Source organism: Lonchura striata, chromosome 10 (assembly GCF_050655825.1).
Source record: "Lonchura striata isolate lonStrDom1 chromosome 10, ASM5065582v1, whole genome shotgun sequence".
Classification (NCBI taxonomy): domain Eukaryota; kingdom Metazoa; phylum Chordata; class Aves; order Passeriformes; family Estrildidae; genus Lonchura; species Lonchura striata.
The window spans coordinates 7,386,619-7,414,108 of record NC_140712.1 but is presented as its reverse complement, the minus strand read 5'-3'; the positions used below and the strand labels follow the sequence as shown (position 1 = coordinate 7,414,108).

Below are 27,490 nucleotides of genomic sequence, written 5' to 3'. Positions count from 1 at the left end.
AATATATTGAATTATGTCCAGAACATAAACAGCACGTACACTACTTAAGTAAAAGCCATGGTAAATCCCTTCCCATCATTGCTCCTGCCCTGGGAAGAGCTTTTAAACCTGCAGCTCCCACCTCCTGATAAAATCTTCCAGCCCACATGGATCTACTCAAGCAACCCCACTTTGATGGACCTCTCAGACTTTCAATTCCCACAAGGAGCCACCTCAATGCAGAGAGATCATGGCGCCTAAGGAAGCACCAAAGCCAAAAGGTACAACTTGAATAAAAGAAAAATAGCAAAGAAAAATAGCTTTTATGGGAACTCTTCAAGCTGTGGTTCAACAGTAACACTGAAAATCTAATTTACAGCAGCTAAACATGACTCAAAGTGCCAACACCTCAGGGTTTTGCTCTCGGTTGTGGCTCCATGTCCCACACTGACGGATGAACCCAGCGGTGCTTTTGTGGTCAAAAGCACAAACCACAGATTATTTATAGTGTTCGTGCTGCAATGCCTGAGCAGGGCCCGAGCCCGCCCCACAGCCCTGAGCTGCCACACACTGACCTTTAAAGTCCTGCAAACTTTCCTGTCTCGCTGATCTTTGCTTCAAGGGGCCATTGCAGCACCTTGAAGAGCAAACACGGGTTTTCCGTTTCACAGAACGCAGGACCACAGAGTGGTTTGGGTTGGAAAGGACCTGGAACATCATCCAGGCTCAGCCCCTGCCGTGGGGACACTTTCACTGTCCCAGGGTGCTCCAAGCCCCATCCAACCTGGCCTGGAACACTTCCAGGGATCCAGGGGCAGCCACAGCTGCTCTGGGCAGCCTGTGCCAGGGCCTCACCACCCTCACAGTGAAGAATTCCTTCCTAACGTCCAATATAAATATCTCCTTTTTAGTTTAAAACTGTTCCCCCCTTGTCCTGTCCCTCCATCACTTTTCCCCAGTCCCTCTCCAGCTCTCCTGGAGCCCCTTCAGACCCTGGCAGGGGCTCTGAGCTCTCCCTGGAGCCTTCTCTCCTCCAGGTGAGCACCCCCAGCTCTCCCAGCCTGGCTCCAGAGCAGAGGGGCTCCACCCTCAGAGCATCTCCCTGGCCTCCTCTGAACCCTTGAACTAAAACATGACAAAGTAACTTAAATTCAAGGTGTATAATGACAAAATGTCTGTTTGTTTGTTTGTTTAAAGATTGGTGATATTTGTCTCTAAAATTTTAAATAAAGCATGTCCTGCCTGTGAGCATGAACAGAATCTAATCCTACACCAGTCTTTGGCAGCAAACACAGCAGAACATCTCCTTGGTGGTGTCTGCTTCCTGTGGTAGCTGGATTTTTTGCTCATGAGTTTCTCAAACCCATGGAGTTTCCTGTTTCTTCCATAAAATCAATACTCAATTTTTAAGCAGGTGCAGCAACCAAAAGGTGCACACCTATCCTGTTCCTGCTCTTTGCTACCCACGAAAGAACCTTTCAAGTATATGAGCTACAAATACTTCAGATGGGGAAAGTCCAGAGGATAAAGACACCTGGGAAGTGCTGATGAGACCCTTCCTCTCCCTCCTGCCCCTATGGAGGACAGGTCCATATGGCTTGCAAAGACTGCCCAAAGGGCCAAGACCTTATTTAACGGTCCTCCCTACACCAACTAAGCATACAATTTATTGCATTTATGAAGTTTAAAATGTTCTTCATCCCTTCACTGATATTTCACTGTCAATGGCAGTACAGCCATCACTACATGGAATTAAACTCGGCAAGATTCTTCCAACAAAAAGCACACCAAATCCTTCATTCCATAATTACAATTAATGAACAGCAGCCAAGTGAGTTCTGTTCCATTAACAAACAAACCCTCTTGTGATTAAACTGATGTATAAAATACAATCCTCATGGTATAAACTATAAAACACCTTTTAAAATATTTTTTTCTTATTACAGACAGTTTATGCCAACTTAAAATGTCTTGTCATGGTAAGACACTTGCACAGACCCTACCTGGGGTGAAGACTGAAATTATTCTGGGATAGCACCTTCCCCCTCTGGGGAATCCTGTCAACATCCTGGAATGGAGAATCATGGAATTGTGGAATAGCCTGAGTTGGAAGGGACCACTGAGTCCAACTCCTGTCCCCACACAGGACACCACAATAAATCCACATCCCTGAGAGCGCTGTCTGAACTGCTGGGGCTCTGGAAGCCTTGGGGCTGTGACCATTCCCTGGGGAGCTTTCTGAGTGCCTGACCCTGCTCTGGGGTAAGAACCTCTCCCTGATATCCAACCTAACTCTTCCCAACACAGCTCCAACCATTCCCTCAGGTCCTGTCCCTGAGCTCAGTGCCTGGAGAAATTAAACAACAATTTTTTTGCAACAACTTGTCTTAAAATACAGGCTCAGTTATGACCACATGTCTTTGCACACATCGAGTTTGCACTCCCCAGTAAAAATATGGAAGAGAAGGACTTTTAATGGGAGAGCAGCAATTTATAGAAGGTTTAGGAGTCAATTTAGTTGAAGTGCCAATGTAATGGAAATATCCACAGCACCATTATGGGGTAAAATACCTGAGAAAAACCCTATAAGCATCACTAGAATACACCCTTATTTGGGAGATTTGATGCACCGATTGTATCAGCTATATGAGAAATAGGATTCAGTATCTGCATTCCCAGCAAACACTTCAGTGTTGGCAAAATATTCCTCCTTTTCCTATATTTAAGAACTGCAGCTTCTTCCTTTCAAGTGATGCAAGGAATTGCCATGAAACCACAATGCAAGAAAACAAAACCCCAAAACCCAAGCAAAGCCTCCGACCTAAGTCCTCATCCCGAACAGGGACAGTTTTCCTATACAAATGCAATAATGGGGAAAAAAGCCCGGCTGAGCTGGCAGTCACCAGCAAACGCCCGGATCCTGGAGGCAGAGGCTGCCAAATCCCCACGGTCTGGCCGACATTCCTGCTCCTCTGCTCAGACATTCATGTTTTTGTGAGCAGAGTGGACAACCCTGGGAAGAACAGCCAAAGGCTCATGTTTTCCAGCAAACTCGCATACATTGGCCAGCAAATATTCGGGTGGAAAAAAAAGTCTTGATCCTAGGTTGAGCTTCGGATTTAAAGAAGCATCCCAAAAGGAAGTTGGGAAACTTGGTGTTATTATAGTGTCTCTCCCAACATTCATGTTCTGCAGCCAAAGAACAAACTTTACTCTGTCAAATGCAGGCAGCAAGTGTCCAACAGGTGCCAGGAATGAGCAATATCTCCTTATTGGTGCTTCAAATTTATAGGATAAAGACATAAAATAATCACAATAAAACAGTAACAGCAATAAAGTGACCAGCTGGAAACAAGTCATAGCTAAAGGAGGAGGTTTTACACTCCCCCAGTCAGCAATACAAGTACTGTAAACAAGCACTGCAGTGGGAACAAAGCAGCACCGATAGAATGACAACAGATTACCCATGATGAGCCATTAATGTATATATTTCAAGTGATGACTGAGGAGGGTATAACCTATATAACAGGTTATATTATGCATTGCAACATCAAGCTATAGCACTATTTCCTTCTCACCTTTCATAATCCCCTTATGCAGAGCTGGATGAAGTGCAGCGATGCAGCACAAACTGCAGCTGCAGCAAATAAAACTTGTCTGCCATTGCTAGAAACAGCCTCACACAGTGCCAGGAGCACTGCTGGCTCCCTTTACTTTAAATAAAGTAATACTGCAAATAACAGAGTGAGAGCAGCCCCAGGGGGACATTTGGGACGTTGGTGGAGGAGAAAACAGATCTTCCCTGACAGCCCAAACCCCCCATGGCCTGGGCTGAACTCTCAGTGTGGGCAGCAAGGGAAGAGAGGATTCTGTCCCTCTGCCCCACTCAGGTGAGGCCCCACCTGCAGAGCTGCCTCAGCCCTGGGGCCCAGCACAGAGAGGCCGTGGAGCTGCTGGACAGAGCCCAGGGGAGGCCAGGGAGATGCTCTGAGGGTGGAGCCCCTCTGCTCTGGAGCCAGGCTGGGAGAGCTGGGGGTGCTCACCTGGAGAGGAGAAGGCTCCAGGGAAACCTCAGAGCCCCTGCCAGGGTCTGAAGGGGCTGCAGGAGAGCTGGAGAGGGACTTGGGACAAGGGTCTGGAGGTACAGGACAAGGGGGAATGATTTCCCACTGCCAGAGGTCAGGTTTAGATGGGATATTGGGAAGGAATTCCTGGCTGTGAAGGTGGTGAGGCCCTGGTACAGGTTGCTCAGAGAAGATGCAGATGCCCTTGGATCCTTGGAAGTGTTCCAGGCCAGGTTGGATGGGGCTTGGAGCACCCTGCTCTAGTGGAAGGTGTCCGTGTCCATGGCAGGGGTTGGAACAAGCTAGGCTTTAAGGTCCTTCCAACCCAAACCATGCTGTAATTCCATTATAAACAGGTAACAACATTCTCAGCACCACATTTGCCTTTTCCTTCTCAAGGCTGAGGCTTTTGAGTCTCCAGAGCTCCTGATCACTCGTGTCTTATCTACCCTGAAGCCCCTAATAAAGAAAATATAACTTTTCTATTTTCAGTCATCCCTCCACATATTTCAGTGCTCTGCAGAAGACAGGGGTAAATTCCTATCTCCAAAGCACCTCCTGGTTTTTAGAGCATGGAGATTACATCCAGCTGTAGAAAGCCACCCCTCACCTGTGGCTTCACATCCTTCCCAAAGTAACATGGTTTGAGTCCTTTTGGCCTATTGTCTTGGAAACACTGATGTTTCAAATGACACAGTACACAAACCAAGTGCTGCTTTTTAAGACATAATCATCATCATGCAAAAACATCCACACAGGAAACTATAACCTGAGAGCACTGTAGGACGTTTTGCTGTGCTCTTGTTGCCGTTGTCACCTGCTGACAGCTCTTGTACCACTCAGAGACTTGCTGAAGCTGTGACTCGCTGATTTGAGGAGCTGGTGATGACAAGTTGCCATCGCCTGAGCCTGACTGTGGTTCCCACTGCCACACCACAAACCTCAGGTGGAGCAGCTGTGGACCCTCAGCCTGAGGGCAGAGTCCTGGAAAGTCATCTTGAAGAAGACACAATGGCAACCCCAGGTGGAAGCCACAGCCCCTGCCCAGCACAGAAATTCAACATTGCCCATTGGCAGGAGGCTCATCCCTTGCAGAGGCATCTTCACCAGCTTCCATCCCCTCCTTCCCAGGCATCCCAAATTTTGGGAGAGGGATGTGGTCTGGTGGACAAGCCTTGGACACTCTCCAGTCCCTGGAGGAAGACTTTCCAAGTCCCTTCAAGACTCTGTTTTTTTACCCTTTTTATGAATATAATGATTTGACAAGGGGCCATAAATGTTTGGAAATGAAGTTTCAACTCCCTATTGCATACTTGGGTAGCTGAAAAAACGCTCAAAAAAAAAAAAAAAGCATTCACTGCACACTCTGGGCTTGATATAAGTTTTCCTGCAGTTTGTCACCAAAATTAATGCCACAAAGTAGAAGGCAGGAGAAAGTGTCCCTATCATAACACTCCCCATCTGGAATCTCTTAGCAGAGGCTCAGAGCCCTGATGTATATCTGACACACAGTTTTTCCTGCTTTTCCCAAGAGAAATATGTGTAATGAAGAAAAACAAAAACATGTTAGGCAGCAACCAAAACATACCAGTGTAACCCGAGCCTCAGCTTGGCTCCTGCCCCTGCTGTCCTTCCTCTCAGACCTCAGCCACTTTCTGCTTCTTAGAGACAAAAAATCATCCACGCCCTCCCCTCCAACAAACAAAAACCAACCAAATCAGAGCTTTGTCGTTAAATCAACACAATAAAACCCACATTTGTTTTCCGCCGCGTAAAAAAGTCTCTTGAGTAAGGAGAAGGTTAAATGTGAATCCACACATCTCCAGCCCTTCCTTGCTTTTCTGTGGGATTATATAAATAATTTACAACTCTTCTTAACGCAATTCCAAAATTTCAAGCACCACTGAGCAGCAGCATAAAATTTCTGTGCCTCATACGCAGTTTGGATGAGTCTCTTCCACCACGGCAATGCCGCTGGGCTCATCTTTTCCATCTTTTGTAATGTTTCAATAGCCATAGGCAGATTCAGATGTCTGACTGATCCATAAAAACACCTTTTCCCTTATTTCCACAGTTCAAATGGTGAAGTAATAGCTTAAAAAGACTTACTCATAATTGCTGGGATGGACCACAACACCTGCAGGAATCAGAACGAGGCATAGCAGTGAAAAAATTATTATCTCATTGGATTGATGGGAAGCATTGAAAAATAATTGTCTTATCAGGGACCAGAATATTTGATAAGGACCAGGAAAAACAAAAGCTGGCATTGGTTTTTTTTCAGGGAGCAAAAGAGAAGTCTCAAAAATCAGCAAGTTCCTATCAGATATTTGTGTTAGGAGGGGGTGTCTGTTTTCAGCTGTTATGTAAAGCAAAACAGGCAATTCAACAGGTACCGCCTGTCACCTTCCCAGAGGAATTAACTGGGCCTTCCCTTGAGGCCACCGTGGAGAGGTTTCCTATGAACTGAACCGAGTTCCTGGGCTGGGGGTATATCTGACACCAGCACTCCTTCCATTCCCTGCAGAGGAGGAACAGCTGCGAGGCGGGCGTGGGGCAGCCGATGCCCCGTGGCACGAGATTGGCACGGTGCTGCAATTCTGCTTGCCATGGGAGAGGTCTCCAGGCAGGGAAGGAGCTTTCACTTGCAAGGTTACCCTGCCAAAACCACCTATTTAGCTTTGCACAATGTTCCTTAACGCTGCCAAGGCCGGTATTTCTGAGAACAGTGCTCTGGGGTTTAAAGGACAAGAAAATCCAACCAAAAAAGGAAAGCCCTGAATTAATGAAATTAGGGGAAATGTGGTGAGATTTTATACTCCAACTTCCCACGTTGCAGAAAACTTTTCAAAACCAACACGGATATTTTTCTGCTGTCCACCTCTTCCTAGCCCAGCTCTGCAAAATGCCAAATGGTTGGGATGGATGCGAGGAGCGTGTTTTCCTTTTCCTCTTTGGAAAGGACAGGAGTCGAACTGTGCCCAGGCCAGATGTGCTGCCAGCATGCCAAAGATGCAGAGGCCTCGCTGCTCCTTCTCTCTGCACCAAGATGAGCAGCAGCTCTTCATCATCCACCTCAGCCAAGCAGGAGAGATCATGAAGTAGGGACTCAAAGCATCTTCCTTCAAGTCCATGTTTTCATGTATGTATTAAGAATATTAAGAAATGTAGTTTGAAGTTGTATATTCCATGGAGGGGAAGGATTTTTAACAACACCTCAAGTATACATTTTTACAGTGGCCACACACATCCAATCTCACTGCAAGACTTCCAGCTGGCCCAAACCACCCACTCTGCATTGATTTGACCCAAAATGGAGCAAGCCAGAGAAAGGAACACAGTCCAATTTTTTACAGCAGCATCCAAGTGCCACTGAAGCTCCATCTGGGATCCCCCACATCAGCTGCTGAGATCTTTCCAGATGTGAGGAGGGCAGAGAAGGGAAGCAGGAGGAAGATGCTGTGTCACTGAGAACGTCTTAGAACAAATTAAGTCTCCAAAGGCACTTAATAGCATTTAAATTTGCCATCTCCTTAGTCTATGTGCATTACTTTGGGGAACACCAGCTTTTCAAACCTTCCCTCCCTCCAGGAGAACACAGGATAACGTGTATGTGCAATAATGCATAAAAAGTACAAATATCCCAAAGAAAGGTGTATTGGACAAAGTGCTGGTGACCTGCTGTGTTGGAAGCTGTGCACGAGTGTTTCCCACCACAGTGCCAGCAGGAAAAACACAGCAGATACACTTGGAAAATCCACAGGGGCATTGCTTGCTGGAGCAAATGGCAAAGCAGACTTTGTTATCCAATTAATTTCATGTGAATATGCAAGGCTTTGTTAGAGCAAAAGTTCATTAACTTCCCTCTCCCCTGATTTCCTCAAGCACTGGTTTCCAGTACACAGGTATTGTACATCTCATTTCTTTCAACACCTTTTCTGTTTCCTTTCCACCACACAGCCTGACTAACCCTCTCTGATTGTTCCTTACCCTGATGATACTCATCCCTCTCCATCATGGTGTAACTAAACAAAGAATTTACAACTTCCCTTGTAGAAATTTGCAGCCTCTACAACAGTAAAATTCAGAACAGCATTTCTTCGTTTAGCCTTTGAAGAATCACTGCATTGCATTTAAACCTTCTAGTAAACCTTCTGTAATTAAATATGTCGTGAATAATCTAAAATCACAACCTGATGCTGGTATCAAAGTGGCTGTGATAGGACACAGAAAGAAGTGGGAAATTTTTTAGACAGGTATAAGAGTATCTTTAACCAGCCTGATTGAAATATCTGGAAAATCCAACCAAGATTTGAGTACGTGTTTTCTGCCAGGCTGAGACAAACTGCAAAGCTCAAGTACAAATTCAGAGTATTTTCTCTCAATTTAGCAAGAGATGCATTGGTTGAACTTAATGGGAGAAAAGGATCCTTAACCAGAGGAGCCCAGGGATATGAAAAGGCAGAGGAAAAACAAGCACTCCCTGTGCTGAGCGGCAATACATAATTTATAATCCAAATAAAACCAGGTTTCCATCTATTATTTGGAAGCAATGTTGACCTAGCACACAGCAGCACAGCACAATGAAGAGTCAGCCATTACTAATTACACTTGGTTTGTAAAAATGAACAGAGAAGCAGAGTTTATTTGCAAGGAAAGGAGCTGTTGGCACTCTGGCATTTGCTCCAGGAGTGAGGCTGGAATGCTGGAGCATCCCTCCCTGCAAGCCAAGTGCAGAACAGTGCCCAGAGGCACAAGCCCATCTCTCACCCAGTACAAATATCACCCTTGTATGATAGAGAATCTCCAGAGGGTGAGTGTCTTGGATCACGATGACTGATCCAAGATATAATTTTGTGTTCTTAATAAAATACATAACACATCCAAACCCAATGTTTTGATGTCATAAATGTCCCTTCATACAGCAGAACAAGGGAGGTCATGGTTTACAAAATTTTAGTCAAGCTCAGTATGCAGAGCAACCAGACCTGCCAATGAAAAACAGGCTGGAGGGAGACTGAGATCCAGATCTCACATTTTCCAGCACCTCTTATCCACTTCCAAAATCTTTATTTCATACATATAAAATCACTGCTGAGAGGCAACAACCTCATACACCACCCAATTCTCAAGATGATGAAAACAACAAGGACATGATCACTCAAGTGGTCAAAATATCTCCACAAATCTCTCTTAGAGGGATAAAATCTTGGAAAGATTTTATGGGTGTAGAGCTGAAAGACCCTTGCCTTAAATAATAACGCACACATCACCCTGAAAGTGGGAATAAAACAAGGAGCTCAACCACTCTTGTTGAGCTCTTGTTGCATTTGGGATGATGTGAATTTATTATTTTTTCAACCTTCTTTATTATTATTTCTTTCCATTTGGCATTAAAAAATGCATGTGGGATGTAGCAGGAATCACTGGATTGCATCTGTTTATCCTGGCTGGGGAAGATGGGGATGCTGCTTCCGCTGGCTCACTCAAAGCAGCTTTATAAACCCCAACAAAAACACCATCAGTGCTAACTAAGGAGGGATTTGTTTGCATCTTTCAAGAGAATATTAAATGTATTTCTTTATTGACCTTAATCAGCAAGTAAAACACTACATTAAAAAATTAAACTCATGTGAAAACAGCATTTCTTCTCTAAATAGATCTGCCTGCAGCTCAGGAGGAGGATGGAAAAGGAAACTAAAACAGTGACAGAAAGGAAAACCACAGAAAGAAACCTTTCTTTCTCTTGCTGAGCCTCATCCTCTTGTTTATAACTCCCAAGGAGAACAGCAGCACGATTGTCCTACCTCGTGCTGGCTGGATTTCAGCAGGAAGGCTTCTCTCACCCGGCCTCTGGCGTCCGAGAGCGAGGCCTCTGCCCAGCCATCTCTCTTTTTTACTGCTCCTTCTTCCACATCTCCCCCTTGGATGGCATCCAGGATAGGGGGAATACTGATAATTCACCAGCTTCCCAGGCTAAGGTCACTATAGTAATTAAAACTCAGGTTGGGATTGAAACAAGGCATGGAAAAATAATCCCATAGTATCAGGGGCTGGACCAAAAAAAAGGGGTTAAAAAGGAGAGAATTGGTGCTAAGGAGTTCTAAAATCTAAGTTTGATGATCAGTGATGTTGAGAATCAACATCACCTTCAGAGATTTCCAACTGTACTCTGCTGTCCCCTGGGACATTAGGCACAAATACACGGGGGACGCTATTCCTAACTGTATCAAGACCCCAATCCAACCTACAAACATACGGTTTGGGGGTTGTTACTGCATTTGCAATCTTTCCAGTGCCACTTTAGAAAAAAAAAATGCATCAAATATAATTCACGTGAGAGGCAGAAAGAGGGAGGGAAATATCCACATGGAATGATCCACACATTTAAGTCCTGACTCACTGAACTCTTCACCCTCTGTGTCCCTTTTAATCCCATCTGGCACCAGCCCCCCACAAGACGCACAAAATTAAACTGCATTGATTCCATGGCAAGAAATGGGAAAGGAGGAAAAAAAAAAAAAAAAAAGGACTGATTTTTCCTGAAAACACTCTGAGCAATTGTAGGTGCCCTGCTCCAACTGCATCTTTGTCCAGAGAAATGTGGCTTGTAAGAAACTGAAGTGTGGATCTGGCAATCAGGGGTGAAGTTGAATTAACTGTGGTTTGAATCCAGTCAAATAAATGAAAGTCCTTCCAACTATGCCCATTAGACAGCTCTATTAAATGCAGTGACTTTTCTCAAAGCAAGAAACTTATTAGTAAGCTCAAACCTATTTTCTATTTTGAAATTCCAGTTGAAAGCTTGAAATTTAATTAAACTCTTTGGAAAAATTAGTGGTTAAGATCTTATGACATGATAACCATGGAGCAATTTAAAAATTACAACCTTAAATCAAAGTATAGACTTATGGCTCCTTCAGTATTTGCTCTCACAGATCCTCATGCCTCAAGCCAGGAGGTGAGACATCCTATTTATCCAAAAAGCTTCTCCCAGCTCCATTTCTCTTGCTGAACAGACACGATTAACATGGAAACCCAGAAATATTTCACTTACTCATAATTCTATCTCAATGAAGCTTTCCCAGCACCAAAAATCCACTGAGGGGAGTCGATCCAACAACCCACAAGAGTTTTGCAGCCTAGATGGAACAAAAAGCCTGCCTATTCCTCAAGTACCCCCTGCCCAACAGGGTCAATCTGCACAGAGCAGGACAAACACTCCATTTGCTGAGAGCTCATGGACGTCTTTAAAAGCACAGTAATCAATAAAGTGCAGTTTAAAAACTTCGTCCAGGGGGGTTCTAATGTGGTGGGGATTAAGCAGCTACTGACCCACGCTGCTCTAAACTTGAAAATGGACCCCAGTGACAACCTCATTCTGATTTAGAGGGACAGGCAGAAAGAAAATAATGAATTTTTATTTCATATTTCTATATCTCATGTATATATTATATCTATTTTATATTTTTGTATCTCCTATGTTATATTTTTATTAATATATCTTGTACATCTATTGTATATTTTCTTTCAGTATATCTAATATTTGACAATTTAAGGAATGCATTTTTGTTGCAGGCTAACATGATGCAGGAATTGCCATGTCCTTAAGCCCAGAGCAACCACAGCGAGTGCCACTGAACCAAGGCTGTTCCCATCAGTAAAATCCCCTCTGTGTCCCACTTCCCTCCTGACTCATCACCTGGGGCATGCACCAAAAATCAGAGTAATCTGAACTCACGTGATTTATCATTTCAAGCTCTTCCAAGGAAAAACGTGGCTCTTGGCCCTTGTTAATCACATTGTCCGTTGGATAATGCATTAACTCAAACATCCAAGTGAGCATCCACTCTGTCGATAAACCCTGCTGATAAATCTAATTAACGCCAGCTGAAAACCAGGCTAACATCAATAGTTGTCTTTTTTTATTTTTTTTTTTTAAAGCATTATGTTTTCTTCCCGTTTCATTGAAATTATTTGGCTTTCCTGGAGCAGATGAAAACCAGATGTTGCAGAGCGGGAAGGGCTGCACGAGCCAGCATGAAAACCCAGGCCGGCAACAGGCAGGTCGCACCCATTCATTACCCACATATTTCCCTTCTGCCAGGAGGTTATTTCTATTGCATCTCTGTGATTACAAATATTATAATTGTGATGTAACCCTAGAAAGCCCCGGGTCGTCCCTCACAGCCCAGGGCCGCACGCGAGCCGAAAGGCGCCGGCAGAGTTTCTTTGTGCTGTGTAAGCACTTTGGAAAGCCTCGCTCCCTTCTCTCAGCCTTCATGCCAATATTATGCTTTGTAATCCCTCCTGGAGCAGCCCAAACCCAGGATTAATCCAGGTTTAACAGCTCTTGGATGCCCACTTGTTACACTGAGAACAGTAAAGACAAGGAATTTGTGTGCATGGACACAAGGCAATTTAGGAAGTTTCACTGTATAAAACCGAAGGTGCACTCCCATTCCCCTGATTTTCAGGACAAGGAGGAGGAGCAGGAGCTGGGTTATTTAGCATTTTTAGCAGCTACATGATGCAAAAATGGGGAGCACTGGTGTATTATGAGTGCATTTAGACTGACTGGCTATATGCACCAGCAATGGGAATGGCAGGTGACCCTGTACCTAATTTTCAGACATCTGTCCCAAGACAGAAAGGACGTTGAAGTTCTTTCTCTTTCCATAATGTTAGTTTTTAATTTTAATCTAACGTGTCTAGCAATAGAATATTCTGATTTAAAGCAAACATCAGGTGGCAATCTGGACAGGAAGTGGCAGCAGGTCTTTCCACACTTCAATTTGCAGGAAAGAAAAGAGAAGGGAGAAAAGAAACCTTGTGCTGGATTTGCTGCACAATAATCACTGCCCATCGACACTGACAGCACTTGTGGGAATTACACATCATCAGCATCCCAGTGTTGAGCAGCTGCTATTCCAAGGAATCCACTGAAATTCCTTTAAAACTGCCTTAATTCATATGAATTCCACATCACAGTGATGTAGCCATGTACTGCAGCAGCATCTCCACTCGTATCAAACATGCAACAAACATACCTCATATTCCATTAGCAGATGCAATAATTAAAATATTGGACAAATTTCCACTGCTAAAAAATCTCTGAAATATTTTAACTGTCCATCAGAGCTGTGCTTCTCTATAGCATAAAGGGTTTACTTGTGTTATAGCTTGAGAATTAAGTTAAAATAAAGCTTTTTACATTCACATTAAGTCACAACCCAAAGAATGCAATGGGGTTTTATCTGATTCTATATGGCACCTGAGATGTTATATTATTATTGTTGTTGGCATTATTATTATTATTATTATTAGTAGTAATTATGAACACCTATGACACCAGCAACGCAGATCTGGTTTTGTATATATGTATATAAATATATTGCTATTACATAGATAATTACAGGACATATTAATATATATATAAATTTTGACTACGTTGAGTCACCTGCAATGCAGATATTTCTTTGTGTATATATATTATTACACTATTATTGCATTACATACATTAATATGATAAATATTATTACAGAGATTATTTTGAACTTCTTTGACACCTGCAATGCAGATTTGGGTGTGTGTATATACGTAATTACATTATTATTTCATATATTATTATGGCAGATATAATATATAGATTATTTTGGACTTGTATGTGACACCTGCAATGCAGATTTGTGTGTGTATTTCTGTAATTAATATATATGTCAGTATTATAGGAGATACACCTGCAATGCAGATTTGTGTGTATATTTCTGTAATTAATATATATGTCAGTATTATAGGAGATACTAATGTATTTCATTAATATTACTACAGGAGATATTAACATTTATTATACACATTGTTGTTGTTATTTATTTATTTGGTTTTGATATGACACCTGCGATCCAGATTTCTACCTGCTCGTGTATGAAGTGTCCCAAAACTTCCAAATTCCCATGGCAGGTTTTCCTCTAGCGCTTATTTGGAGAAACTAAAATGAAGTGCTCGTTATCATTTTCCCTGGATAGCACATCCTGGTGCTGGCCACCAGCCACAGGGAGCAGCGAGGCTTTTGCAGCCGATTGTGTGCATTCACCCACTCCTGATGAACAGTGAAAAGCACGGAGCAGGGCAAATCCAGCGATCCGGGACACGACGGACAAATCCAGCGATCCGGGACACGACGGACAAAACGAAGAGACGGCAACGAAACGCCACAAAACAACTCCCAGGTCGGGTTTGGCAGCAGGCTGGGATTAGATCACAGCGAATCCTGGCTTAAGGGAAGCTCCAGCATGAATTTCCTTACTAAGGTAAAAAAAAAAACTGGCTCAAATTTATGACCTGCTGGCAAGGTTACCTCTATCCCAGAGGCCTCCAAATACCAGGAACACTCTGGCCCAGAAATGCAGAGTTCAGCCTAATAATTCAAACACATTCCTCCGAGCATCGCCAGCTCCGCAGCCGTAGCCTTGGAGATAAAGACAAACTCCGATGTCTCCAACTCCACATTTTTCAGAGCCTTAAACTAAACCAGAAAAGTGTTTCCAAAGTTTGCAAAGTTCCCTTTCAGTGTAGAAGTGGGTATGAGCCTTTGTAGAGAAGGTTGTTTTAAGGATACAGCACCAAATCTTCCCCATCTCCATCAGATTGAAACCACTCTACCTGTATTTGCTGAACAACAAAAAAATAGTGCATATTCTGCTCTTCAGGACTATTTTCCAAATCTCCTTAATTAAAGGATAATTCAGTTTGTACACATAAGAAGAAAACCCTCAACTAAACCCCACAATTTCCCACAGGAGAGACTCAGGACTACTTATACCTACCAGCCTGTATGAAGAATAACTGGAATCCTGAGAAAGCGCTAATTCTTAAAAAAAGGATTTTGTGTTATGAAATCTGCTTTGTCTCTTTTTGTTTTATTTCTTCATTTATTTCTTTTCTATTTCTTCTCCAAGCACACCAGATGCTTTATTGAAGTCTGGATCTGTTCTGCTTTGGAAACCACTCAAGCAACAAATATTTGGGAGACAGCTCCCAACCAACTTACCAAACCAAAACTTTGCTCCCCAAACCTGTTGTTTCTCAAAAAGAAAAAAAAAAAAAGTTTTGATTTCCTCAATGATAAAGCAAATTAAGTATAAACATTTTATCCTTATGTTGGACGTGAGCATTTTTACCCAGCTGCTTTCATTCTCCTTTGTTATCCTTCACAGAGATCCTTGGCTAAGATTTTTCTCCCAGTTAAAAACCTTAAGTAAATCTGCCCATTTTGGGACAATCAGTAGATCTTTGGTCTCTACCACAAAGTCAGTGCACAGGAGTCACATTCTTTTGTTCTTATTTCCTCCTTTCAAATAAGAATGATGTGGATCTCGACAATACTAACAAAAAAAAGTTTAGTTTTTTAAAAATTACATTATGGGCAGAAAATGCTCAACTCTTCCTTTTTGCCTTTTAAAAAAATATATATATACATATATATGTTCTATAACTATAAATAATGTTTTTCATAACAGCTAACAATCCTGATTTGCCTTGTGCTGTGCTAAATTTTTTATTATTTTGACTCATAATCAATATTAAGAGCTTTTTAGAGTCTTGGATCTTTTCCTCTATTATGGCTTTCCTTATGGCCATTGATAGTGAAGCTGAGCCCAAAAAGACCCATTCAGACTTATTAGATGAAGACTGTGCCAGTTCAGGAGATCCCTGAGCTACATTTGCCTGCAAGCAGTGGGACTAGCAGGCAAGTCTTACCCTGCCCTGCCTCACGTCTTCCCAGGGCTGGGGTGAGGATGAGGTGAGGCCTTCGTCTGTGGCAGAGCAGAGATCCTTGCTGGACAGGAGGAAGACTCTTCACTCCCAAAGAGGAGCTCAAGCTCCATGGGAGCAGGGAGCGATGGTGGGACACCAACTACCCAGGGAGAGTGAGCTTTGTTAACTCCACTGATGCAAAATGGACATAATTTGTTTTTTATACTTTCTATGTTGAAAATACATGATCTACAAAAAGTCTCCACTGTTTTAAACTCTTCCAATTCTGCTTGTCCTTTCATCTTCCCTATCACAGTCTCTGCCCAAAGAAGTCCAAATCCCCAATCACAGTGACAAAGCCAAAGGCTCAACTGTCTGGCACAACATTTATTCCTCATCCATCTTAATTAAGGGAATAGAAGGGAGCTGCAATCTGCTGCTGCCGTTAAGGCAGATCCCTTCCGCAAACATGGCAAACAATGATTTTATTTGCCTACCCTGAATTGCTGCCATGAGCTCCTGAGAGACTTGTGCAACGTGGAATTGGGAGAGGATTGCTCCACCACCCTCCGCCGAGCTTTAACTTAATCTCTACGTAATATTTAACCTTAAACAGCAAACAAATCGGAGCAGCTCCCTGCCTCTGCCTTCCTGAAGTGCCTTACTTCTTTTAACTGATTCCTCCTGGATTTGGCAAAACCATTGGGGCAAATCAGGAGGCACTTTATTAAACTCCTTTATATCCTTAAGATGTTGAAACAACAAAACGCAATCCACCTGCTGTAGAAGAGGTGCACAGTAACACCCATACCAATAATTCCTGGGTTGAGGCATTTTCAGTGACACAACCCTAAGTGACAACTGTCATCACGCTCCTCAGTGAATGCACTGACTTCTCTATTCCCATAGGAATCATATGGGGAAAGAAGATGCACACATTGCATCACTGCAGAGCTGTAGTTATCACAGAATCATGGAATCACTGAGATTGGAAAAGACCTCTGAGATCATCAATCCAACCTGTGATCACCCTGTCAACCAGACCATAGCACTGAGTGCCACGTTCAGTCATTCCTTCAACACCTTCAGGGATGGGAACACCACCTTCCTGAGCAGCCCATTCCAATGCCTAACCACACCTTCTGCAAAGAACTTCTTTCTAATGTCCAACCTGAACCTCCCTTGAGGCAGCTTAAGACAATGTCCTCTTGTCCTGTCCCTCGTTTCCCGGGAGCACAGCTCCACCCCCACCAGGCTGCACCCTCCTGTGAGTTGTGGAGAGTGGAGCAGGTCCAGCAGAGGCTGCAGAGGCGAGGAAGGGCCTGGAGCATCTCCCTGCTGAGGAGAAGCTGAGGGGGCTGGGGCTGTTCAGCCTGGAGAGGAGCCCCAGCTGAGAAGGGCCCTCAGCCCTGGCTGTCCCTGGGTGCAAAAAGGGGCAGAGCAGGGCCAGGCTCTGCTCCAGGGCCCAGCAATGGCACCAGAGCCATGGGCAGGGACCGAGCCTAGGAAGTTCCACCTGGACAGGAGGCAGAACTTTTTCACTGTGCAGTGACCAAGCACTGGACAGACTGTCCTGACAGGCTGTGGAGTCTCACTGGAGATATTCCAGAGCTGCCTGGACACAATTCCTGTGCCCTGCGCTCTGGAACAGCCCTGCCTGAGCAGGGAGGTGGCACCAGGTGACCACTGTGGTCCCTGCCATAACTAACCACACTTTCTCTGTCCCCCACCCTGCAAAATTAGCAACAACAATTTATTGTTACAAGTAGCAATTCTTGCCCTATAAAATAAGAAGGGGGAACCTCGCTCCCTTAAACATCTGGAGGACAGAGTCAGAAAATCATATCTGCTCCCTTTGGGATACAATTTCTGAGCTCAGTAGGACACTTTGAGCTGTCAGGAGAGGGATTTGCTCCCGGGGCAGCAAATCCAAATGCTTTCCCAGAGGTGTTTAGGGGACAGCACTCCAATTCCAGGCCGAGAAAAGCCACAGCGATGGCAGAAACCGTTAAAAAGCCCAAATTTGTCAAATTACCACCAAAGCTGGGTGCAGTCCCTGTCTACAAAGGCTCCTTGTTCCCAGGCTCTTCTGTTCCCCACCAAGGGCTGCAGCACAGCACCCACCTGGCATCCACCCAGCACCCAGCCCAGCATGTCGATTCCAATACAGGCTACCCAGCCACGAGAAAAGTCAAAAGGGTCTCAGTACATGCTCCTGAAAACAGACAAAAAAAAAGTCTGTATTTTAACGGGGAGAAGGGGGAGGGGGAAGAAACAAAATCCCTACTAAGGCATCAACTCCTCACTCCATGACTAGAAAAACATGGTACTGTATTAACTATGCACATTAGGGATAAAAAGTCCTTGTCTTGGTTATTAAGTCTTCAAGGAAGCCTTACTGAACAGCAGCAACATGATCTTTGATTGAAAACATTATTTATCAAAGTGCTACATTATAATTACAGCATTTGTTAAATAGAGAGAAAAAGGAAAAATAAGATGTCAGAAAATGAGCCCTTCCTTCATGTTTTGTTAAATGTGCACCTTGATATTCAAGTTTTACTAGAAAAGCTGACTACAAACCCAAATAACAGACACACTGGTGGAATAAGACAGAGAAAGATATTTAAAAAATGGTATTAGAAAGTAAATTGTTCTCTAATACCATATAATACTGAGCATCATCTCAGTTTGCATGAACATGTGGTCCCTGCCAGGGTCAGATTCAGGGTTATTTTGTATTTATAGAATCTGGATAGTCAGAGATCCTGATACTTAGTGATCCATAAAGTCTGCATATCTAGAGGTCCATAAAGTCAGGATGTCTTGCAAGGTGAGCACTCCACCCAACAAGGGCAGGGTTTATTTGGCATTTCCCACCTGGAAACAAAATCGCTTCTAATTTCTAAGGGTGGAGAAAAAGCAGCTTCATATAAACCTGCTTTAATAAAAAATCCATCTCCCCACTGTCATCTCAGGAAAGAAACACCAATTTTTGTCATTCAATTGCAATAATCTGGACTTTGGAGTAATAAAACATTTGCTGAAGATAGCATGTAATAAAAAATAGTAACAATATTAGGCCCAGGCACTGATACAGCCCATCTGGATATGGCAAGAACACTCTACAGTGAAAATATTGAATAATTCAGTGTCAGAAATAAGGATGAACAAGATGCTGTTTGATACAGAGCCTGAAACTGTAAAATCTCCCCAGCTGAAGAATCCCAGCATTTTGCAAGCACTGGTGAAAAAGCAGTTGGTGCCTGAGCCTTGCTGTGGGAGTCCTTTGTGTCAGGCCTGCACAAATTCTTCCCACATTAGGCATCAGCTGGATAATCTCCGTGTGCTGCTCTCTCTCTAACCTTTCCAGGCACTGGGAGGCAAGAATGCAGAGGGAAAAAATCCTGGCTGTTAACGTTCACACCTATCCCAAACTCAGATGGCAGAGTGGTGATAATTGCACACATCATCGGTCAAAAATGATCAAAAGTGAATAATGAGCAGAAGAATAAATCTTCCCTCTCACCTTCATATAAATCTAATTTTTTGGATATGAAACTTTTAGAGAAACACAATAAAAGCCAATTATTTAAAAATTAGTGTACTGGAAGTTGAACATTGTGAACTGAATCAGAGAATCTATTTTCTTTTGTTAAGTCCATTTTAATGAAATTTGGTTACCTCCCATTAATGCTATTCCAAGTAGGAATAGGGAAAAAAAGGGAATACAGTCAAAGTTTACATCCCATTAGCATTATTCCAGGTAAAAATATGAATAAGGTTCATTTGCAAATGTTACTTGTCACAGGCAAATAATGGTACCCTAATTCCTATGTACTCCACAGTACAGGAGTTAAGGGTGTGGGATCTGCCAGTGGAGCTGGGTCCTCTCTCGGGTAACTCCAGGTCTGGCACACACAGGACAAGCAGCAGAGGCTGTGTACACAGGGAGCTCTGGCCCCTCTATGTTGTCCAATGCTACCCGAACCTACTGGAAGTCCAGGACACGCCTGATCATTCCAGTTAATTGATTTTTTAAACTCGACTCAATGGCTCTTTGTTTGGCTCTGGAAACATTCAGCAGCATCCACTGCAATTCCAGCAGTGTGGAGTTGTTCTGCTCACACCTCGCAGGGCTGCACCTCCAGCTGCCAGGGATGGATTCAGCTGGAAGGACCCTGCACATTATCACAAAGTGCTGGAAAATAACATTCAACATCTTCTAGATGCTGCCTGCATTTCCCTCTAACAACCCCATAATCAGGATTAAAGAAATAAAAAAATAAAGGCTTTCAGCTTCCCAGGCCTTCAGGTGGCAACTCTGACTTCCCCCACAAAACCACAACACACACATTGCACAACATTGCTCCAGAAACCAAAAAGCAACTCCAGCTGCTGTTCCTAAGGTTCCTGTGCAAACCACCACCATTGGGAATGCAAATAGCAGGGCCATGTCTACAGAAAACTCTCTGCAGTTCTTTCCATAGCAATTCAAGCAACCAATTCCTTTTTTTCTGGCAGAGATGCTGCAGATGCGTATCAGCTGTGAAGGGCAGCAGCAGCTCCCCTTGGCCACTGCCTGTACTCTGAGGCCTCTCCCAGGAACACAGCTCTTGGCTTTTTTTTTTTTTTATTAAGCAACTGAGAGATCCCCACTGGGATGTCTGAAAAGGCAAATAAACAGCTGCTCAGACAACACATCTGCTGTGTGTAGCTGCTATGGCTTTACTCCTGTGACAAATGAGATGCTGAGAAAGCGACCAATGGTAAAATAATCTGGTGCAGACTCCTTTAGACCAAGGTTAATCTAATACCTGTCTGAGGACCTTTGGGCATACCTGAGGCAGGCAGGATTTTTCTACTTTTGCAGTTTTATGCAGAATTGAGAAAAAATTATCAAAATATAATAAATTAACTTGCAATCAGAGCTCCCCAGAAAGCTGAAGCATGGTTCAGGAGGATGGAAGAGGATGCTTAGAGGCTGTACCATGTACCACTACAAGGTGATGATCCCATCCACATCCCACCTCTAAGGGTTACAGTCTATAAAAACAAGCTCGGAATACAACATAAACTTCATCTAGATGTTTCTAGCTAATTTAATTAAAGAGAAAACTGTTCCAAGTTCACATCAACAAGTTCCCTAGATATGGGATAAAATATCCCTGCAGGGATAAAGCACAGTTTTCCAGGCAGAGCACAAATTGAATTATGGCATGATTTGGATGGGAAGGGAACTTCAAAGGTCATCTAATCCAACCCCCTACCCTGGGCAGGAACACCTTCCACTAGACCTGGTTGTTCAACATCTCCAACCTAACCTTTTAATGCTTCCAGGGATGGGGCAGCCACATCTTTTCCAGTGTGAAGAAATGTTTCCCACCTAAAACTCCCCTGGCACATTTTGAGGCCATTTCCTCTCGTCCTGTAGTTCCCTGGGAGCAGAGCCTGATCTCCTCTAGCTGCCCCCTCCTAGCAGGGAGCTGGGCAGAGCCAGAAGGTCCCTCCTGAGCCTCCTTTTCTCCAGGCTGAGCCCCCCCAGCTCCCTCAGCTGCTCCTGGTGCTCCAGACCCTTCTCTGCACAGGCTCCAATCCTTCCACGTCTTGTTGAGGTGTGGCACTCTGGGCTCCTGATGGAGGATCAAGCTGAGCTGTCATCTTCACCTTAAGTATTGCATGGAGTCAATCAGAAACAGAATGGAATTGCAGCACGTGGAACTCTTCCTCAATTAACTGCACAAAATTATGGATTTTGAGGACTCAGGCTTGAAACTAAAGAGCCAGAGTGTAAAATTTTAGTAAGCTCAGCTCTGCTGAAGAAGCAAGTTCTTACAGGGCAAAATGTGTTTTATAAGAAAATGGGGAGAAACTGAGGAAAAATATAAAGAAAATAATATTTTTTTTTAAAAAAAATTGATCTTGTTATTGGAAAAAATAGCATGATATTTAAGAAATACAATTTATTTTAAAATATATAAATATGCAAGTATTTTAAAATCTCATTTATCACCAAAAGAAGCATACTGCAGCCACTCCAAGGAGCACCACTACAACAAAATTTTCCTATTAAATCCCACTAGAGGAAAAAGAAAATCCATAGGATATACATCAAATACACTTTAAAAGGACGCGCCTGGTCTCAGTACACACCTCAAAGTACGTGCAACTAGTGAATGATGTCACCATGTTTAGAGGGCAGTAACAACTTGTCTTGACAGCCATCCCCAGAAGTCCAATTTGGACAAGACTCAGGAATCTCATGCAACAAAAAAAAAAAAGAAATCCCAAACAATAGCCTGAAGCTGTTCAAAAAAGGTAAATTAGGAAAACAGAGAAGTTGCAGGAAAAAAAAAAATCTTAATTTTGCTCCACTTCCGCTCCTGCTGTGTGAGCATGACAGCAAAGGCATTCCCAGGAACAGGAGGTTCCGTGCACTTGTCCTGCCAGAGACACTTTTCAAGCAGAGAAAGAATTCAACAGGTCCAAGTGAGCTGTTGGTTGCTCCAGTCCCTAAATCAGAAGCCACACCACAAAAAGCTGTGTCGCTGCCTCTGAAAGGCAAACCTGAGCTGAACACAATCTGATCTTAAATATGCAAAGGGAAAACAAAGGGAATGCAGAAGGTGTCTGGAGGAGAGAAGAAGAACAAAGGAAAAGAAGAAAGAAAAATCCCCAAAAGTTTGGCATCTAAACTTCCAGAGTTTATTCAATTTATTTCAACCACAACTCAAAAGGTCAAATCTGCAAATGCTTTGCAGAGTAATGCAACCCAAAGCTCTGCTGTCAAGATCCCTTTCTTGGGAAGTTCTAGAAAGAGAAGGAAAAGCAGAAATATAGCCACTTTATCTTTCAGGCTGCCTGATTTGTGACTATTTGGGACCAGTGCTGGCACAGCAGAAGAAATTCTGGATTACCCCCACTTTTTCCAAGAGGCCTGGAAGCAGACACAGCACAACAGCAGCCGTCCAGCTGCCGGAGTGAAGGAATGCAAACTTCTGTTCCAACAGGAAAAAAAAAAAAAATATAACAGATATGATTCAGGATTTTTTTCCCTCAAAAACAGCTGCAGATCTTGCGAAAGGAAAACAAAAGGCTGGAGTGCATCCCTGCCCTCCACCTCATCCCAACACACACAACTTGCCAGACACTGGGGCTTTGAGCAACCTCCTCTAGAGGAAAGGGAACCAAGGAGACCAAGGAGAGGAACTACAAAGCTGCTTTTTAAAGGAAAAGAATATTAAAAATTAGGAAGGAATTCTTCCCTGTGATGGTGGAGATGCCCTGGCACAGGTTAAGCAGAAAAGATCCAAGCCCCATTCCTGGAAGTGTGCCAGGCCAGGTTGGACAGGGCTTGGAGCAACCTGGAATAGAGGAAAGTGTTGCTGCCCATGGCAGAGGGAGGAACGGGATGATCCCTTCCAACCCAAACCATTCTGTGAATGGTTCCCAGAAGAGAGTGGCCACCACCAGAGCAGGATTCCCAACAAACCATTTGTCATGCCTCTCTCCATCGAAGAACCAAGCAAGTAGACCTATTCCTGAGAAAAGCAGAATCTAAGAAAAACACCATTCCCCAAACTTCCTTTTACCTTCCATTTCACAGAGATCTCTCTTCCCCACGCCCAGAATTCTAACCTAGACAGAGATGCTCCCTCTGACACTGCTAAAGAGAACTACAAAATTACCTTGGTCCAACATGACACATTAAACAACCTATCAAAAACTGAAGAGCATGGAAGTGTTTTAAATAAATAACAGGTAGAATAACAGAACTGGAGGTGGAATGCAACAAACAGTCTTCATACCAGTTTTCTGAAATTAATGTGGTCAGCAATGTGGGTCACCACAGTAACCACCACTAATTATGGGAGCCTGGTCTGATGTTTGCTCATCAGCTCCAGAGAGGGAGAGGGAGAGGATGCAGGCACCAAACCACCTCCACGTATCATGGCTTCCAAGGACAATGGCACAGCTGCAGCTGACACATCACCCATGAGCAGATGGGCTTTAAGCAACAAAATTCTAACCAGCAAAGCTAGCAATTCCAAAGAAAACCATCTCAAAGACTACGGGGCAAACTCATTACATTAATTAATTAATGCTGGTATCCCAGTTCAGAGTTTCATACCTGAAAAGTTGATGGCCAAATTTATCTAACCTCTAATACACAAGAAGAGTCCTCAAAGTAACCAGTAAGTGGCCAAATCAAGCACTCATGGTTAGAAAACACAATTATGACCATGAAAGTTACCTTTGATTTCTTTCCCAGCTCAAAGAAGCTGACTGCACAGAAACTCCATAAATACAACATTATCAATACATTGTGTGCAATGAATTCTCTTTTCAATATACTAGAAAATTGCCACTGATAATTCTCATTTCCATTTTCCCACTGAGAAACTACCAAGATAAACCTGCATTGAGAAACACTTGAGTGAATACAAAGCATGAACAAATTTGGCAGCAAGCTATCTACTATATTTTTGTTTTTATCCTCTTTTTTTTGAAGCAGGTAATATTCTATAGGTGGAAACAACCTTCTCTCATTGATAACACTGTTGACACTTTATTATCAGTATTTAGCAGATAACCACAGAGTTAAGTGTCACAATAAAATCCCAACTACTCAGGTTTGGTTTTTTTCACCGTTAAAATATTTCCACACTATCGTTTCCATCTTACCTCAAGCACTGGGCCAGCTCCAAGAATAATCTGTTCTACTCCACTGGCAAATCCCTTCTGGCTGAGGGCAGTGAGGTGATGAATCAGAAAGTTGGTGCTCTGTGTCTTTCCCGAGCCACTCTCTCCCGAAATCACGATGCACTGGTTCTTCTTCCTCTGGAGCATAGCATGGTAAGCCACATCTGCCACAGCATAAATGTGGGGCTCCAGCTTCCCCAGCTGATGGTTATCGTACATCTTCACATACTTGGGGTTATAAATAGGTAGGAACTTGAAGGGATTAATAACAATGAGGATGCTGCCAACGTAGGTGTAGATTTTTTCCTGCTTGAAGCGGTTTCTGAGATTTTCCAGGAGCGTTTTCTCGTTCAGGTCTGGCAAACCACACAAGTCATCGTAGTCCTTCTGCTGGGGCTGGGGGAGGAAGCCCCGCTCCACCATCCTGCGCCGCTCCTCCGTCACCCGCAGCCAGGACTGCAGGCTCCCGTAGTGGATGGAGCCATCCAGGTTCTTCTCCCGCAGCAGGAAGCGATAATCCTCGCCGCTGCTGCGGTTCTCCAGCGCCATGCGCGGCCACAGCATCATGCGCTGCACCGGGCAGTCCGTGGGGTTGAGGATCCATTCCTCCCCTCCAAACTCCTTCACTTCGGCCAAGACGTAACATTTTGTTTTCTCGAGCTGGAGTTTGTTGATGAGCGAATCGATCACCTCGGCGGCCGTGGACGTTTTCCTGGCGGTGATGGGGCAGTAGATTGTCCCCTCGGCGATGCTCCCGGGGTAGATGTGCAGCGTGTACTCGCTATCCTCAAAGCGTCGTCTGCCTCCAACATCATTTACACTCATATTGGATCCTTTCCCATCAGTCCCTGTGCTGCATAGTCAGGACTGTGCTCTATCTTGTCAGGTCATCATGTTAGCAAGGCTGAAAAAAACCAAAATAAAACCAGTTAGGTGTTATCCTACAAATACCCCAAAGCTGTAGCAGATAAAGGTATTCAACACCCAAACACTACACGGACTCCCCCTACTCAGATGTAACTCCCACAGCACCTCATGCTTTTGTTAATTTTGCCCCCAATCTGAAGTATCAGAAACACCCTCTGACTTTCAGTGAAAATTTTGTGAGCAACACACCAGGCAACCTCCTGAATCAATCCCATGGGTGCATGGTACTCAGCACCCACAAAATTTAGCTGCTAAAACAAAATGACCATCACCTTCCCCTGCACACCCGGCCCTTCTTACAGATGCATTTTTTCACAGTCCTGTGCCAGTGAAGAGGAGATAAACTCCTTTCCTTCCTGACCAGGAGATTTTGAACCCATGATGATTTAACCAGCAGAACTTTTTCCCCTAACAAGTCACCCTTTTTCAGAGATGTCCATATCTCACACTGGATGTGAGTTATTGCAACCAACTCCTTTGTTGCCTACATCGCACTTTTTATTTCTCTTCTACTGCTTAAAACCAAACAAACCCATATCTCTGGCAATGAAACATCAAATGTACAGCTGATTTCTCAAATTTCATCACTACAAGATAACATACCACCAGCAGCCCCAGATAAAAGCAAATTCAGAGTTAAAGGGCCCCGGCTCTCCACCAATTCTAGCAAACTCCAAACTGCCCTGGAAGATGTTAAGAGTTATTCCAAAAGAAAAACAAAAGGGAACTAGGGAGAAAAACAGGACCCTCAGAACCAGGATCTGGGCAATCAGGTGGAAGTGACACTTCATGCAGATTAAAGCTTACATGACACGCATCCTAATGTTATTTGTAACATTGAGCTTTTCACTGAGCACTGCCCCACTGGAGCAAGACCCCACAACTATGACAGTTCCCTCCTGGCATCAACAAAATGGTCAAGAAGAGTCAAAAAAACATTAAGTCAAAACCCACAACAGGTTTAGGGAACTTCAGATATTTGATGCTGGGAAGAGTATTCAAGGAAAGCATTTCACTGGTCACCCTGTTCCTGCAGTCTCCCCCAGGTTTCCAGATCCAGGACCTTCAGTCCAAGTACAGACATCCTCATCTTCTGCATCCACTCCAAGGCTGGGATTTGGAGAATTGTTTCATTTCTGAGGCCCTCAAATGAACAGCACTATTTTATGCTGTATTGTTTCTCGCTCCAATATTTCATTAAGTATATTATCCCCAGCCACGCGCACTTCAAAGCACAGAAATGAATATGTCCCAGTGAAATACATCTGGCAGAGATTCGCGGCGCATTGCTTGGTAGCAGGACATACATTATACACTGGGAAGTGTTCCAGCTGCTTTCCTATAGCTTTGCTACAGGCACAGATGCAACAGGGATGATGTCAGGGAAGTGCTGGGTTGGGCTTGCTTCGTGTAGCTCTGCAACTTCAGCAGCAGCTTTTCATCAAGAAGGGGCAAACAAACCCCCCACTATACTTAAGCTCGGTAATTTCTCACCCAGATTTCACTTCAAAGCTGAGGCCAAAAGGACTGGCTATTTTTATTGATGTTATCAGAGCATATCCAAGACTGCTGACTCATGTGAGAAGTGCAAATAGGACTTTAAGTTGCTTACCTTGAGCAAACTGACCTTGCCTCCTTCCTCCTGCACACTCAATAAATACACTATAAAGCACCAGGCCACTCCACCCCACCCAAACATCTCTAGAGATGTTTATTCTGCATGGAATTGGTAACAACAAACACCTGTGCCTTCTGCATCCAAACAACTTGAATCCAGCAGGGTTCCAAGCCAAGCATGAACTCCATGGAGATGCTGAAAGCCTCAGCAGCTCTGGGACATGGAAGAGCCAAGTCCTCCCCACAAAACCACTCAAAGACCAGAAGCTTCCAAGATCAGAAAGCAACGGGGTGTTAATTCGAGCCTTGTAAATCCCAGGGGTGCCACGGGGTTTACTGCTAGCAACCTCAAACATGGCTCAGAGTGTTGAGGGAGGTCAAAGCAATGTTAATGAAGTTAATGGGTTGTGGTCTCCCATGCCCTGCTGCGCATGAGCCTGGTC

The 27,490-nt window shown here is 43.8% G+C and overlaps 1 protein-coding gene across 10 annotated transcripts in view; it reads right to left on the bottom strand.

Annotated features, from left to right (window-relative positions):
• The window catches only part of MYO9A (myosin IXA), a 172,894-nt gene that overhangs the window by 115,909 nt on the left and 29,495 nt on the right, over positions 1–27,490 (bottom strand). For all 10 annotated transcript variants that reach the window (XM_085588568.1, XM_085588569.1, XM_085588565.1 and 7 more), the window contains exon 2: positions 24,486–25,407. In XM_085588568.1, the coding sequence (XP_085444694.1) occupies positions 24,486–25,328 (843 nt within the window). In that variant the 5' untranslated portion in view covers positions 25,329–25,407. The remainder of the gene's footprint in view (positions 1–24,485; positions 25,408–27,490) is intronic.